The 14,424-nt window shown below is 48.4% G+C and overlaps 1 protein-coding gene across 2 annotated transcripts; it reads right to left on the reverse strand.

Moving 5' to 3' along the window:
* Nucleotides 1–11,318: 11,318 nt before the first annotated feature.
* LOC133891763 (WRKY transcription factor 6-like) lies at nt 11,319–14,219 on the reverse strand. 2 transcript variants are annotated; one of them, XM_062332516.1, is made up of 6 exons: nt 13,490–14,219; nt 13,303–13,407; nt 12,973–13,179; nt 12,574–12,876; nt 12,345–12,458; nt 11,319–12,242 (listed from the first exon to the last, which is right to left on the reverse strand). In XM_062332516.1, the coding sequence occupies exons 1-6, from the start codon at nt 13,745–13,747 to the stop codon at nt 11,574–11,576; spliced, it is 1,656 nt and encodes a 551-aa protein (XP_062188500.1). In that variant the 5' UTR covers nt 13,748–14,219; the 3' UTR covers nt 11,319–11,573. The 2 variants fall into 2 exon arrangements, with proteins under 2 accessions (XP_062188500.1, XP_062188493.1); XM_062332509.1 differs by having other exon boundaries at nt 12,973–13,182; nt 13,490–14,216.
* Between the last annotated feature and the right edge of the window lie 205 nt (nt 14,220–14,424).

Genomic DNA, 14,424 nt, shown 5'->3' on the forward strand with positions numbered 1-14,424 from the left:
GTGCGAATGATGCGCTCGGCTCTACCATTTTGGGGCGAGGTGTAGGGACAAGACATGCGGAGGTGGACTCCGTGGGTGAGAAAGAGTGTGCGGCAGCTAGAGTTATCAAACTCGCGACCATTGTCGCATTGGACGCTCTTAATGGAGGCACCAAACTGTGTGGTGACATAGGAAAAGAAATGTGACAACGTGGTGAAGGTGTCAGATTTAAGAAGTAGGGGAAACGTCCATAAAAAGTGCGTGCAATCATCTAAAATAACAAGATAATACTTGTAACCTGAGACACTGAGAACAGGAGATGTCCAGAGATCACAATGTATTAAATCAAAGGGTTTAGATGCACATGATGATGAGCTAGCAAAAGGTAGGCGTGTATGGCGGCCTAACTGGCATGCATGACATAAAGAGTCTAGCTCAACTTTATTACAATGAATGTCACCATTATTCGCAAGTTTGGAGAAAGCCTCATGGCCAAGGTGACCAAGACGACGGTGCCAAAGGACGGAGGAAGTGCCAGCAGCGAGGGCGCGGGGAAGGAATGCCTTCGGACGCAAGGAGTAGAGAGGCCCAGAGCTATTGTATCTGGCGATCACGTTCTTGGAGAGAAGATCCTTTACAGAAAGGCCAAACGGGTCAAACTCGACTGAGCAAAGATTGTCAGTAGTAAATTGGCGGACGGAAATTAAATTCTTAATAAGATCAGGAGAAACAAGAACATCACGTAGGTGAAAAGAGCCACTGCGAGTGGGAAAAAAGTGGCACCGGTGGAAGTGACATGGAGGAAGGAACCGTTGCCAACGATAATATTGGAGGGAGTAAAATAAGAGGGTGGGTGAGTTACGGACAGATTATCGGTGTCCAAAGTCATATGGGAGGTTGCACCAGAGTCGAGGTACCATTCCGTGCTGGCGGGTGGATTTAGCGTCATCGTCTTAAACGATTGAGCCAACATGTTTGGTCCCAGCCGTGGAACGGAGTCCCGGGGGCATCGAGTGGCGACTGCGCGGCAGGCCAGCCACCGAAGTGCAGCTGCATGCCGCTGGCATGCAGGTGCATGGCATGCATGACGCTGTAGCTCCCAGGCGCGAGCGATTGCATGCCAGCAGGTGCGGGCGGCTGCATGCCGTCGTGTCCCTCCGTAACAAGTCCTTGCTGGACGTGCCCGTGAGGCTGTGAAGCCGGTGTGGGGCCTAGCATTCTAGAGGCCAGGCGAGGAGCGGATGGTCCGGACCACAGTTGAATGGATCCAGTCCACGGATTGTACACTGTCGGCCAACCTGAGCAGACGACCGGCCCACTAGAGGAGTTGGCGCTGGTGGAGATGCTGCCGACCGAGGGGTTGCCGCTGCCGCTGGACTCGCTGCGACGGCCGCGATGATGATTTTTGCTGTTGTTGTCGCACAAACCACCCGAGTTATGGTTGGACGCAGAGCCACCAGAAGCCTGGCCTCCACGGCTGGAGGAACCACCAGTGGACGTGCCCGCTAGGAAGGCAGAAAGTGCAGATGATTTGTTGGCCATGGTTAGCTCCTATAATAGCAGATCAGAACGAACCTCGATGAACGACGGGAAGGGCTTCTGTCGCTTGAGGAGCGCCGTCATGTAGGAGAATCTTTCGTTGAGGCCGCGAAGGACGTTGAGGACGAGGGTCCGTTCCGGCACGGGCTCACCAAGATCGCCGAGGGCGTCCGCCATGCCCTTCAGTTGGCGACAATAGTCCATGATGGACAGAGCGCCTTGGACAAAGTTTCGGAACTTGGCGTCGAGGTAGAGTGCACGAGTTTCCTTGTTTCCAAGGAATTGTTGCTCGAGGCTGAGCCAGATGGAGCGCGCCGTGGCTTCGCGATGCATGACGAGCTCCTGGAGGTCCGATGAAATCATGCCGTAGAGCCACGACTTCACCGTACAGTCAAGTTGGGACCACGTGTCATCGTCGGAGAGGACGTGGTCGTCGAGGGCGTACTTGCCGAGCGTGTTGAGGAGGAGGTTCGACCACTTGCTGTAGTTGGCGGAGTCGATGTCGAGGACGACGGGCACCAAGGCCCTGATAGATTGCACAGCAACAGCCTGAGCATGGAGGCCACTGCGCGCGTTGGCGACAGCGAGAGCACGCATGTTCGCAGCGCACTGCGCGTCCAGGCGGGCGCGCTCAGTCTCAGCAGCCGCGCGTGTGGCGCGTTCTTCTTCCTCACGTTGGAGGCGTGCGTCATCTTCAGGAGCCATGGCGGGGTGTGGGGGGAAGCCGAACAGGCGAGCACAGGCAGAACAGGCGTGCGGCAAGGAGAGGCCGGCGACGGCGGCCGCAGTGCTCGACAACGGCTAGTGTTTGCGGAAGCGGAGAGGCTGCGGATGCAAACCGTCTCGTGATACCATGAGAGCGTGCAAGAATAGAATACTCACACAATTGATTTCCATTAGCCAGAGATTGGTACATAAATAGATTACATGAGAGAAAGGGAAGGCAACAGACTAGGAGCCATCCATGCGATACGTATGCATGCAAGCTAAACATAGAAAGGATAAGTATGGGAATAATCCTAGGTTGTTGCCGTATCAATCCTGGCTCCTGGAGAAACGGTAGGCCGCTCCTGAGATCATGCGATACGCCTGGAGTACGCCATGTGCAGAAGACAAAGGCATAGATGTGCCTGTTCACGTATACATGCTAACAGATAATAATCTTATGTCATATCTTGCCTTGATCATACTTAGGATCACAAAGTATAAGGAATCCTAATAACTAGGCGAATTTATGTGTTCCTACTGCTAAAGATCTAGTTGGATGGAGACTGCTTCTATCATGGATCTTCAATGAGTGTTAGTCTTCTACCTAACTAGATTTGATCGGGGTTCGTTATTTTGGAAGTTCGAAGGCGCGAATTGCTTATTGTAAGGCTTCAACTCAATGTGCTTTGAGTGTCTTGGCTCCTAATTGGCTTGTCCTTGGATATGCCCCTCTTCCTGCCTTATATAGTCGGAGAAACTTAGGGTGTGTCCTACTCAAACTCCTCTAAGCATAATCTATCTGAACTGCTAAATTCTGAACATCTGGGAATTCTAACCGAATTAAGGGATAACTTCCCTATTCGATACGATTAGTTTCCCTTGTGTTTTATCTCTATGTCCTACTCTGTGGCGGCTATGACTAGCCTCGGATTGAGTAGAATATGGGGATTCTTATATACCTTTTATAGATATATACAATATTTATATAATATATAATATTAATATATCTTCATCAATGATTTATCCCTTGATCCCCGAGCCTTGGAGTGTCAATGACCTGTCGAAATTCATCATCCATACTTCATGATTTATCTGTTCCAGTATGATGTTGGGCTTAGGGTTAGTCTATTCAACCACGAAGTCGGCAAGGACTTGAGATTTTATAGATGTTCAAGGGACTAAGTGGATGTCAAACTCTTCGAGCTCTACTGCCCACTTAGCAATCCGCCCGACCACTTCCCTATTGCAGAGAATATCTCCCAAGGGAAAAGTCAACACACTACTATAGAATAGGCTATCACTGTCAGTCTAAAACCAGCATCACTACCATTTTTGGAACCGGCAGTGATAGTAAGTATCACTACCGATTCAAGCCGAGAAGCAGTAGTGATAATCCATCCACATATGAAAAAAATACTCTACCTGGAACTCTTCAGCATGGGGATCTGCTTAAGTTAGACAGAGACCCCATGCTAAAATGTTCGCAGTAGAATATTTTATATGTACATGAATGGCAAAATGTTCCCGCTCAAGCTTGATCCTAATCTGAAACTACAATCTTGTTGAAATTACAATGACAAATAAGAATGGATGTTGCAAAGCTACTGTACCAGGAGCTATTTGGCTTGGGATCTAGCTTGTAGTATTACACCATACGTCAAAGAGCTCTTGATACAGTCGCCTTGCGCCATCTATTTTACATCTTGCGCTATCCAAGTAACAATAGTGCATCTAAATGAATGACGAAAACATAATCATATTGAAGCAAATGTATTTTTTACCACTCATTTAGATCTGCCTATTGTCACAATCTAGCTTGAACACTCAACTTGCCACTTGTTTAGTTGGAGAGACGGGGAGATGGGGCTACGGGTTTGGGAGACGAGAAAACAGGCTCAGGAGACGACATGGTCGGAGACAGGCTCGGTAGATGGTGAGATCAGCGATGGGCTCGGTAGATGGTGAGGGCTCAGGGAAACGAGGGTGGTTACGAGGTAGCTCGGTCTTAGGAGACGGTGATGATTTTGGAGGATGTGGAAGCCGAGTCCAAGGGGTAGAAGCGGTTGTAGTGGCGACTATGACCATCGTGGTGACCATTGGATCACTTCTACCATCACTATCCCTCGATAGCAGCTTCAGGAGATTAGGAGCGAAGTGAGATAGGGCGCGGACTGAGGGAGATGTGCTTTGGATTTATAGAAGAATTATCACTACCGATTTGGAATACGAACCGGCAGACATATTAAATTCACTCAATTATTTCTCCGTCGGTGAGCATATGAACCAGCAGTGATAATCCTTATCACTGCCAATTTGGAATACGAGGCGATAGAGATAAGGATTATCACTGCTAGTTCATATTGACTCAATTATTGCTCTGTCAGTGAGATTTTGAACTAGTAGTGATATCTATGAAGTGGCAGTTATATCAACTATCACTTTCGATTCTTAAGGGCTCACAGTTAGATCTGTTGGTTAAGCTTATGAACAACCAGTGATACCTTATCACTACCTGTTATTTTCTAAACTGATAGTGAAAGGGGGGCATGAATGACCCTTTATGTAGTATTGACAGACTATGACCCTATACGCTTGAAAATATTATCGAATCTTGCGAGAAGATATCAATATTGCATATAGAAGCTTATGTACCTCGGGGTAACATATCTTTGGCCCTTGCATTACCTCACTGACATAGTACATAAGTAATTGAATAGGCTCTTTTTGGCCCGCGACTTATCGCTCTACGACTATTGTCACGCTTACAGTTTGTGGCATAGCCACAATGTACAGGAATAACTCTTTATCTGCATCAGGAGATGTCAACACGAGAGCATTAGAGAGATACCTTTTAAGGTCCTAAAAAGCAACCTCTGCCTCTTCTGACCATTTGAAGCCTTCATGATTCTTCAATAGCTTGAATAAGGGAAGCCCCTGTTCGCTAAGTCGGGAAATAAAAATGCCAAATGCAGCCACACATCCCATTAGGCATTGGACTTCCTTCTTGCCTTTTGGAGACTACATCTCATCGATTGACTTTATCTTGTCATGGTTCGCCTCGATCCCCCGACTGGACACTAAGAAACTGAGCAGCTTCCTTGATTCAACCCCGAAGATGCACTTCTCAAGATTCAACATCACACGATGTCTCCTAAGATTGTCGAAGGTTTCTTAGATGTCGGAGAAGATATATTCTTTGAGCTTAGTTTTGACCACTACATCATCAATGTATGCCTCAACATTCCTCCCTATCTGATTGTGAAGGGTGAGTTGGACATCACGTTGGAAGGTGGCATCAGTGCTCTTTAAGTCAAAAGGCATCTTCACATAGAAATATATCCTAAAAGGAGTTATAAAGAAAGTCTTGTCTTCATCCTCTTTACACATGCTGATTAGGTGATAACCTGAGTAAGCATTTAAAAAACCCAGCATCTCACACCAGGAAGTCGAATCAACCAACTGACCAATCCTCGGGAGTGGAAAGGGGTCTTTCGGACAAGATTTCTTAAGGTCGGTGAAATTAACGTCCATTCTCCACTTGCCATAACCCTTCTATACCATAATGGGATTAGCCAACCATGTGGGATACGTCACCTCCCTTATAAAGCCTGCCTTAAGAAGTTTTTCAATTTCCTCCTAAATGGCCTCTTTACAGTAGTTGGTGAATCGCCAGAGTTTCTACCAATCTAGCTAAGCATCAATTCGGACCACCAATCTGTGCTCTATCACCTACCTGGGGATTTCGGGCATGTCGGATGACTGCTAGGAAAACATGTCTGAGTTAACCCAAAGGAAGGTGACGAGCACAAGTTCCTATTTAAGGCCTAGTGCAGTGCGAATCCGAATGCACATGGATGGATCTGATGGATTGAGAGGTTCAGTCTTGATCTTATCCCCTGATTTAGGTGCAATCTTGGGCTTCAAAGCCTTAGATTATTCTCTCACGGAGTTAACTTCACGAGAGGTGCTTTGTTCAAGTAGCTAGAGGATCTTCCTATCACACTTTAGTGCCATGTGTCTGTCACCTCGAACACTAATGAACCCTTGGGTCTAGAAGCTTCAGCGACTGCTATGTGTAATGGACTACTACCATGAACTTGGCTAAGGCTAGCCGACCGAGGATAGCATTATATGCCGTATCAAAATCAACCACATCAAACTAGATTTTCTCCATTCAGAAATTCTATGCATTCTCGAATGTGATGGGTAGCGAGATATGCCTAAGTGACTTGGATGAAGAGCCTGGTATGATGCCATGGGAAGTGTACTTCACTGGCTTAATCTTGGATCTGGGCACTTGCATGTTATCTAAAGCACCAAGAAATAAAATATTTAGGGAACTCCCTCCATCATTAAGTATTTGCTTTACCTTACAGTTGTTGATAGTGGGTTTGACCACTATTGGTGTAACATCCCAAAATTTCAGCGAATTTGAAATTAGCAAATCATTTCAAGGAAAACAAATCCAAACAAAAATTCAAAACCTTTTCCTCTCTCCTTTCTTTCTCTCTTTCCCCTCTATCTCACCAGTCGTTGGTCCTGTTGCCAAGCTGCGATAATGCCACCTGCCTAACTCTGCCACCCGCCTAACTTCTACCATGTGCCGACGATGAAGTTGTCGTCTACACCACTGCCTCGCCGCTCCTCTTCCTCTGGCACCGCATGACGACATTGTTCAGAAACCTCACCGGTGTGAGCACGCACACGTATAAAAGCCGCTACATCGCCACATCCTGGTACTGTTGACAACCCATCACATGTTGGACCGCATGTGGAGCTCCGCTGTTGAACCCCACCATCGGCCGCTGTAGCCCTCGTCCAGCTATAAAGGCTCGGCCGCTCGCCCTCCGCACCTCACTGCCACGCGCTGAGGCAAGCTCCTCTCTCTCTCTCTCTCTCTCTCTCTCTCTCTCTCTCTCTCTCTCTCTCACTGTTTTTCCCTCCAATGACAGCCACTGTTGATCGCCGCTAATTAGGCCCCACGACGAGCTTCACTCGACCACCCTTCACTTCCCTTACCCCTCTCCCCTCCCCCTCTCTCCCGAGCACCACCGAGTCACCAAGGCCGTCAGCCTCCACCTCCATCGCCAGCCGCCGATGGTACCTCACTGGCCAAGCTGAGCGAGGAGATCCCTCCTTCGCACCCCACGCTCACTCTTGGCACCCAAAAAAAACCTACCCAAACCGTCTCTCCACGTTTTCCCCTGTCGGTCGCCGTCGCCCCCAACTCCGGTGAGCGACTGGTACTGTTCTAGTCGCAGCCCGTCAAACTGGCACCAGCCCAATGAGCAGTAACTTTTTTCTTTTTTCCTAGATTTAATTTTTGGAAGCCTGTTTCTCCTCTGTTTTAGCTCCATTTTCAATGATTCTTTCGCTGATATTCATCTAAATTCAAATCTTATCCATTCTCATCAATTTCATAATTTTGTGGAGTTTATTTTTGTTTTTGTGTGTATTTATTTTGTTTGTTGTGTGCCGCGCTTTAGAGACCGAAGCGTTCGAAGAAAAGGAGGAGGAGCCAGGAGCGCAAGACTTCGAGCAGGACCCTCTCGAGGATGTCAGCATAGGCAAGTTTCAATCCATTTTCCTTCGTTGATCATATTGTACCCAGCTTTTATCACAACAACCTGTAGCAGCTGTTTTTCACCAAATAATTACATAAAATATTATTTGTCGGTATAGTTTAAATTGTTGATCTAGTTATGCCCTAATTGTAGATTAGCCAGCCTGATTGCTACCAACCTGAATATTACCTGGATAACCCTAGAATTATTGTCTTGGTAATATTAACTACGTTAAGACGAATCCCTTGTTACTAGTATGCTTAGGACCGTGCATTATTCTATTATTTCATGCTTAATCATAATTAGTTTTCCAAAATGTGTGAAACTCAGTGCTTAGTGTTGTGTGGATTATCATGATGGAAAGTCTCACTCGAGAGCTATTAACAAAAGAGAACCTGCTAGAGTTAGGGCAAATCACGATTCCCGTCGAGAATGTCTTGAGAGTCTAAGTGTTGTCTGTGTGGCAGGCTTAATATAGAGATATTTGCCTTGGTTCGATTAAGGACTGAGTTGATGTGATATCTATTCTAGTCTTTATAGTACAGCCACACAACCCTTTTTTGTATGTGGTAGGGCTTAGTCTAAACCCCGCTAGTTAGTCTGCTAGTTGTCTGGAGATAGAAGTGCAACGGGAGATCATGGAGCAGGTGCAAGCAGGTGCAGTCTTCTCGACCCTGTTAGATGCCTAGCTTGTACGCCATGAACCCCTGGTTAGTGCCCGTAGGCGACTAGTGGTATGATCCTATGGTGGGTAATGAATGTGTTAAGTCGCACTGCCACGATGGTGGTATGCTGTCAAACTCAGCTTATGGGTAAAGTGTACCATTTTGCAGAGGTAAAATATTCGAATAGCCGTGTCTAACTACAATTCAGTCATAACAACTAGCATAGATTGTGTGTGTTTCCTTAGGGTGTAAATGGGCAAGGTATGCCTGTTTTTTGAAAAATATTTCCGACAGTATGCCATCAGTTGCTATGACTATGGCATCACATGTTGTAAGACTTATATTTATCAGTAACTGATTCAGGGACTAGTATAATAAAGTATTAAGAATCGTATATGACCCGGGGTGCTTCAATTGGACAGTGGCTCGGGTGACCAATGACTCATGGGTAGTCAGACTGGTCGAAGTAGATGGGGACATCTACCCACTTAAGGGCCTTGGGCAGTCCAAGAGTGAAATCAAGGATCTCCTGCTCAACATTCTTGATTAGTCTCTTGGACTCATAGCTAGACAACCCCTAAATATATGGTTCACCTCGTGAGGGCCCTTTTGGAATGGGAGATTGTCATCATCATCCCACTGCTACTGCCACTACCGCTCGAGCTACTTGATCTACTTAAGAGCTAGGTTGATTTTCATGTTCTGACTGCTGAAGATCAGGTCGGATGGGGATTGCTTCTATCGTGGATCTTCAATGGGTGTTCATCTTCTATCTGATTATATATAATTGAGGGTTCGCAACTTCGAAAGTCTGAATGTGTGAGTTGCTTGTTGTAAGGCTTCTACTCGATGTGTTTTGATTGTTTTGTCTCCTGATTGTCTTGTCCTTGGATGTGCCCTGCTCCACGTCTTATATAGTCAGGGAAACTTAGGGTTTGTCCTACTTGGACTCCTCCGCATGTAATCTATCCAAACTGGTAGATTCTGAACATATGGGATTTCTTACCGAATTAGGAGATAACTTCCCTATTCGGTATGACTAGCTCAGTGCCCGTGTATTGCAAAGAAAACATAAATATTAGACACAGTAATATCAAACACAAACTCAAGGTATAGAGACGTGGATGCGCCATGGGAGCACTGTTGAACGAATACATCGGGAGCGATGCTTTAGTTTGATTTCATATGTGATCCAAAAAAGGAGGTGGAGATTATTTGCTAATTTTTCTCCTAATTTCTTCATCTATTTTCATTAGTAAGATGGGTCTTATATCCGTAGGCGATAACGAGGCAGGGAGGCTAGAGGACAAGGGTGGATGACAAAAGTGGGAAAATTATTTAAATTTTAAGGATTTTTATTAGATAAGAGGAGAGTAAAGGAAAGATATGACACGGGAACTAACTTATGTTTTATATACTAGAGATTAGTTTCCCTTGTATTTTTCTCCATGTCCTACTCCTTGCTGGCTACGGGCGATCCTTATATACCCTTCATAAATATACAATATTTATAGAATATATAATATTAATTATATATCCTTATCAGCGCCAGTCGGAAAATATACGAGCCCTACTTTTCGGACCAGCCTAGCCCAAACATGTCTCATTTTTCTTAATTAATTTAATGAACTAGAGTGACCATCATAACGCCCTAGTCACCAATGGAGATAAATGCGAACATTAGCGGTGTTGGGGGGGGGGGGGTATTTGGTATTTTGTCACTTTGCCATTTGGTAGAGTAGCAAATTTACCACTAAGTCCACTGTTGATTCAGAAGGATCTATTTGTCATCCTCGATAAGGAATTGTCACTCTGGTAGAATGACAAAAAATTAAATATTCCGCATTGTGGTGTTCCATCGTCGGCCCCTCTCTCCTCTTCTCCGGCATTCTTGTCAGTGTTGAGTGTTTTTCGGATGTAATTTAGATTTCTTGTTGGCAGTTTGAGTCCAGTGCTGGAGATGGAAGCTTTGTTCTTGTCTTTGTTCGACGTGTATACTGTATAGTAGCTCTGTTAAATAACAGTTTTTCAGTTTTTAGCTCTCTGAGTGGAATCTGTAGGAGTGATTCTTTGAAATAAACCAGAAGCTGGGGAGCTAAAAAAACAGTTTCCCCTAATTTACTTCCCATACATAATTATTTTTTTATATATTTTATTTTAGAGAATCGCTAGAGAATCATTTTCAATCATAGAATCACTTCATCCAGAAAATCAGTCCTAACAAAAAATTTAGATCGAGAAGAGCTCTACCAAATAGGTTTTCAATGTGCTTGGAACTTTTTAATCAAAGACCTGAATGGAGCACTAGACCTTTTGGTCATGTCGGCTTCCTTAAACGAAGAGGAAGTTAAGCGGAAAATGGATCGATCTCGTAGAAGCCGCCGCAAGGTTGGACCTGTGGTGACCGCCCTGGACGGCAGGTAGGAACGAAGAACGGGGCGCCCGGGTCAGGCAGATAACGAACCAACTGTCACGGCACCCCCGTGGATCGCACATTGCTGCTACTATACAGTATACACGTCGTCTTCCCGCGGGCCTTTCCATTGGAAGCCAAGCCAAGGCGTCTGGGATCGACGTCAATGGCGTACACTACTTTACTTGAATGAGTTGTGGATGTATCTGCGTGTCACCTTCAGTCCCCGGGTGCTGACTTCGTCTCCAAAAATCTACGGCAATTTCATTGGCTTAATTCCGTTCCGAGAGAGAAGAAAGACAGACAAAATTTCCTTTTCTTTTTGATGCCAAGCAACAACTCAGAAACGCTCAGATGAGATTTAGCGATTCCCTAAAAAAGAAATCAAAATTGTACATAACTCCAGGACCTATTATTTTTATTTTATTATATTATGATGGAGTGTGTGTGTGTATATAATATATATATCAACAGCTAGTTGCTCGCAAGGAAGAGGCAATAAATTAATACAACCACTAAGAAAAGAAAGAAAAAAGAGTGAAGATATCCTTGGCAAAAAAGAAAAAGAAAAAGAAAAAGAAAGAGTGAAGATGTGGTGTATGAACCCCTGCCCCAATTTGCTATCTATCAAAAACCAAATTAAGGAAAGAAATCAAGAATCTCTATCTGACGAATATATAGAATTCTCTAGTCATTTGATGACATTCACTGGGTCTCACTGTTGGTGTTGTTGCTGCTGCTCGTGTTGTTGCTGCTGCTCGTGACATTATTGTTGGTGGTGGTGGTGACGGCGTTGTCGGCTGCGTGCTGGCCTCCTCCGATAATGGACGTGATGGCTGCCGCCAGCGCCACCGTGAAGTTGGGGTCCGCCGTGATCGCCGCCGCAGCAGCACTGACGGTGTCGGCCAGCGGGCCCGGCAGGCCGATCGGCGCGGCATCAGCTGGGTTGTCGGATGACATGTGCAGGCCGGAGAAGTTGGACTGGTTGTAAAGCACCTGCGGCGGCACGGCGAAGGCCGGGGCCGCCCCGCCACCAGGCAGCGGCACATGGAACTGCGGCTGTACGGGCGGGCGCGCGGCGCTGAGCGGCACCCCGTTGGGCGAGCCATGGGTGAGGTCGAGCGTGACGGTGGGGAAGGGCGCGGAGGCGGAGATGGTGGCCATGCTGGAGGAGCAGGGCAGCACGGTGCGCGCCAGGAAGTTGGAGCTCATGAGGCCGGCGCCGTCCGCGCTGGGCATGGAGCCCGAGAGCAGCATGGAGGCCGCGGCGGACGTGGTGGAGGCCATGGCCATCGCGGCCGGCGGGAGCGGGTGGTTGTGCGTGCCCTCGTACGTGGTGACGAGGATGGAGCGGTCGTCGGCGCATCGTTGCACCTGTACGTGGGTCGGTCAGTTAGGCCGTCAAACATGTTGCTACTACTATTGGTCCAATCCAAGTGGTGGCTGTACAGCATTGACCAACTTAGCGAGTCGTACCTGCTTGCGTACGGGGCAGCCGTTGGCCATGGTGCACCGGTAGTAGGCACGTGGGCACGGGTTCCCCTTGGCCATCTTCTGCCCGTACTTCCGCCATTGGCACCCATCAGCGATCTGCATGCAATTCATTCACCAACCAAGTAAAGTAGTAAGATCCACCAGCTAGCGTATCACGACGTGTACAGAATAAAATATACTCCACTTATTAGTAGCACGGAAGTGGTCCTACGATTGGAGCTTCGGATCGCGCGCGGACGGAGACGCGAGCCTTTCTCATGGTGGCCTCCTGCGCTTGCTGGTCGTGGACCTTGGCCGCCTGCATGCCCAGCTGCTGCTGCTGGCTCGTCGCGCCGCGTCCTTCAGCCAACCACCCCGCCGTCGACGGGCTGTCTCCGCGTTCCAGCTGATCCTTGCCCGTGGACGACGTCCGGCGCGGGCTGCCGACCTCCGTCGACGAGTTGGACGGCTCCTCGCCGGAGGGGCCCAGATCGATGAATCGCCTCGGCACGATGGCGCCATCGGCTTTGGCATCCTAATAATTGGTACAAGGAGAAAATTGTAGCGTACGTGCACGAGCCTATCGAACCCAAAACGTGGTTGGAATGGACTCGTAGCTAGTACTACCTACCTCGTGGTGGGTCGTCGGAGGTGCTGGTTGCGGCGGCTGGGTCGTCGGAGGCAGCAGCTGAGCCCTGCTTTGCTGCTCCTGCATGAGCGCGACGAGATGCATCTGGAGCGCCTGGTAGCTGCTGGTGACCTGGGTGAGCATCCCCCGCAGCCGCTGGTTCTCCTCGTTCATGCGGCCCAGTTCCGCCTGCATCGCCGCCAGCTGCTGCTGCTGCAACGGATGCATCCGGTACCGGTCAGATCCGCCATGAACGGTACGGTACGGAACGGTTGCAACAAAAACATGAACCAATCAACCGATGAATTAATAACTATATATCTTGGTCTATACCTCGTCGGTGTTGCGGTTCTTGTCCTCGTCTTCGGGCCGCCGGGACGCCGCGTCGTCGTCGACCACCGCCGACCGGTCGCTCCTGGTGTTGTTCCCGGGGAGGAGCTGCACGAACACGTATGGCATGTGTAAGGTGGATCGGCATGCGTCATCGACGGTGGCTAACGAGGAACGAACTCGATCGTACGTTAATGGTGAGGTCCTCCTTCTTGATGGCGAGGCCGAGGCCCCCCTCCTCCCGGGCCTTGTTCATGCTCTTCTTCTCGTCGGAGAAGAAGTCCACCTCGATGGACCTCCTCCCCTTGCCGTCGTCCGCCTCCATGGTCGACGACTTGTGGAACGGTGGCGGCGCGAGCAGGTTGAGGAAGCGGAGCGGGCGCGGCGACGCGTCGAGAGCTAGCAGGCCTCCTCCTCCTCCGCCACCCCCCAGATGGGCCTTGTCCATGCAAGTGACAGAGCGCCTTGCCTTGTCAGTGGTCAGGGAAGAGGCCGGCCTGCGGAGAGAGGAGGAGGTAGGCGTCGGCTGTTAGGAGAGGGGAGAAAGAGGAGTGGCGGAGTCTGAAGGAAGGAGCCCGGAAGTCTCTCACCGCTGGCACGGGCCGTGTATAGAAAAGGGACGGACTGACTGACTGACTGACATGACATCAGGAGCTGCGTCAGTGGGGCGTGGCGCGTCCTCATTGGGCAGCGCATCCCGGCGCGTGCGGCGAGAGAAGAGAGACGACGACTCCACCCGCCACCGTTCCATGCCATCTGCCGATTAATTTGTCTGCGTGCGTGTCTACGCTTTTTCCTCTCCCGTTTTGCAACTTTTTCTCCCCGGATCAGAATCCCAGCTCGCCAAGAAACCAAAACCAAAGCGGCGACTTGCTGGATCATTCACCTCACCGGTCCGGTCCGTCCAACGATTTTCAACGTCGACCGCGTCGATAGTCGACTACAACACATACGTGCAGTGCATACACATGACTTGACACCAGGCATGGGCAGCCAGCAGGTATGGCAATTTTACACTGCACCTGTTGCAGGGGGGAAAGATAGAAAACGATGCTGTACCAGACAGAGCAGAGGACCAGTTGAATGGACGGACCACTAATTTTCTTTGGCTCCAATTAACAAATC

The sequence above is a fragment of the Phragmites australis genome, chromosome 2 (genome assembly GCF_958298935.1).
Source record: "Phragmites australis chromosome 2, lpPhrAust1.1, whole genome shotgun sequence".
Classification (NCBI taxonomy): Eukaryota; Viridiplantae; Streptophyta; class Magnoliopsida; order Poales; family Poaceae; genus Phragmites; species Phragmites australis.

Excerpts from the sequence above, each read along its gene's own strand:
- LOC133891763 (XM_062332509.1), bottom strand. The coding sequence starts at position 13,747 with ATGGACAAGGCCCATCTGGGGGGTGGCGGAGGAGGAGGAGGCCTGCTA. Across the intron at positions 13,183-13,302 it reads AGAACCGCAACACCGACGAG|CAGCAGCAGCTGGCGGCGAT; the intron begins GTATAGACCAAG and ends CATCCGTTGCAG. Across the intron at positions 12,877-12,972 it reads CTCCGACGACCCACCACGAG|GATGCCAAAGCCGATGGCGC; the intron begins GTAGGTAGTACT and ends ACCAATTATTAG.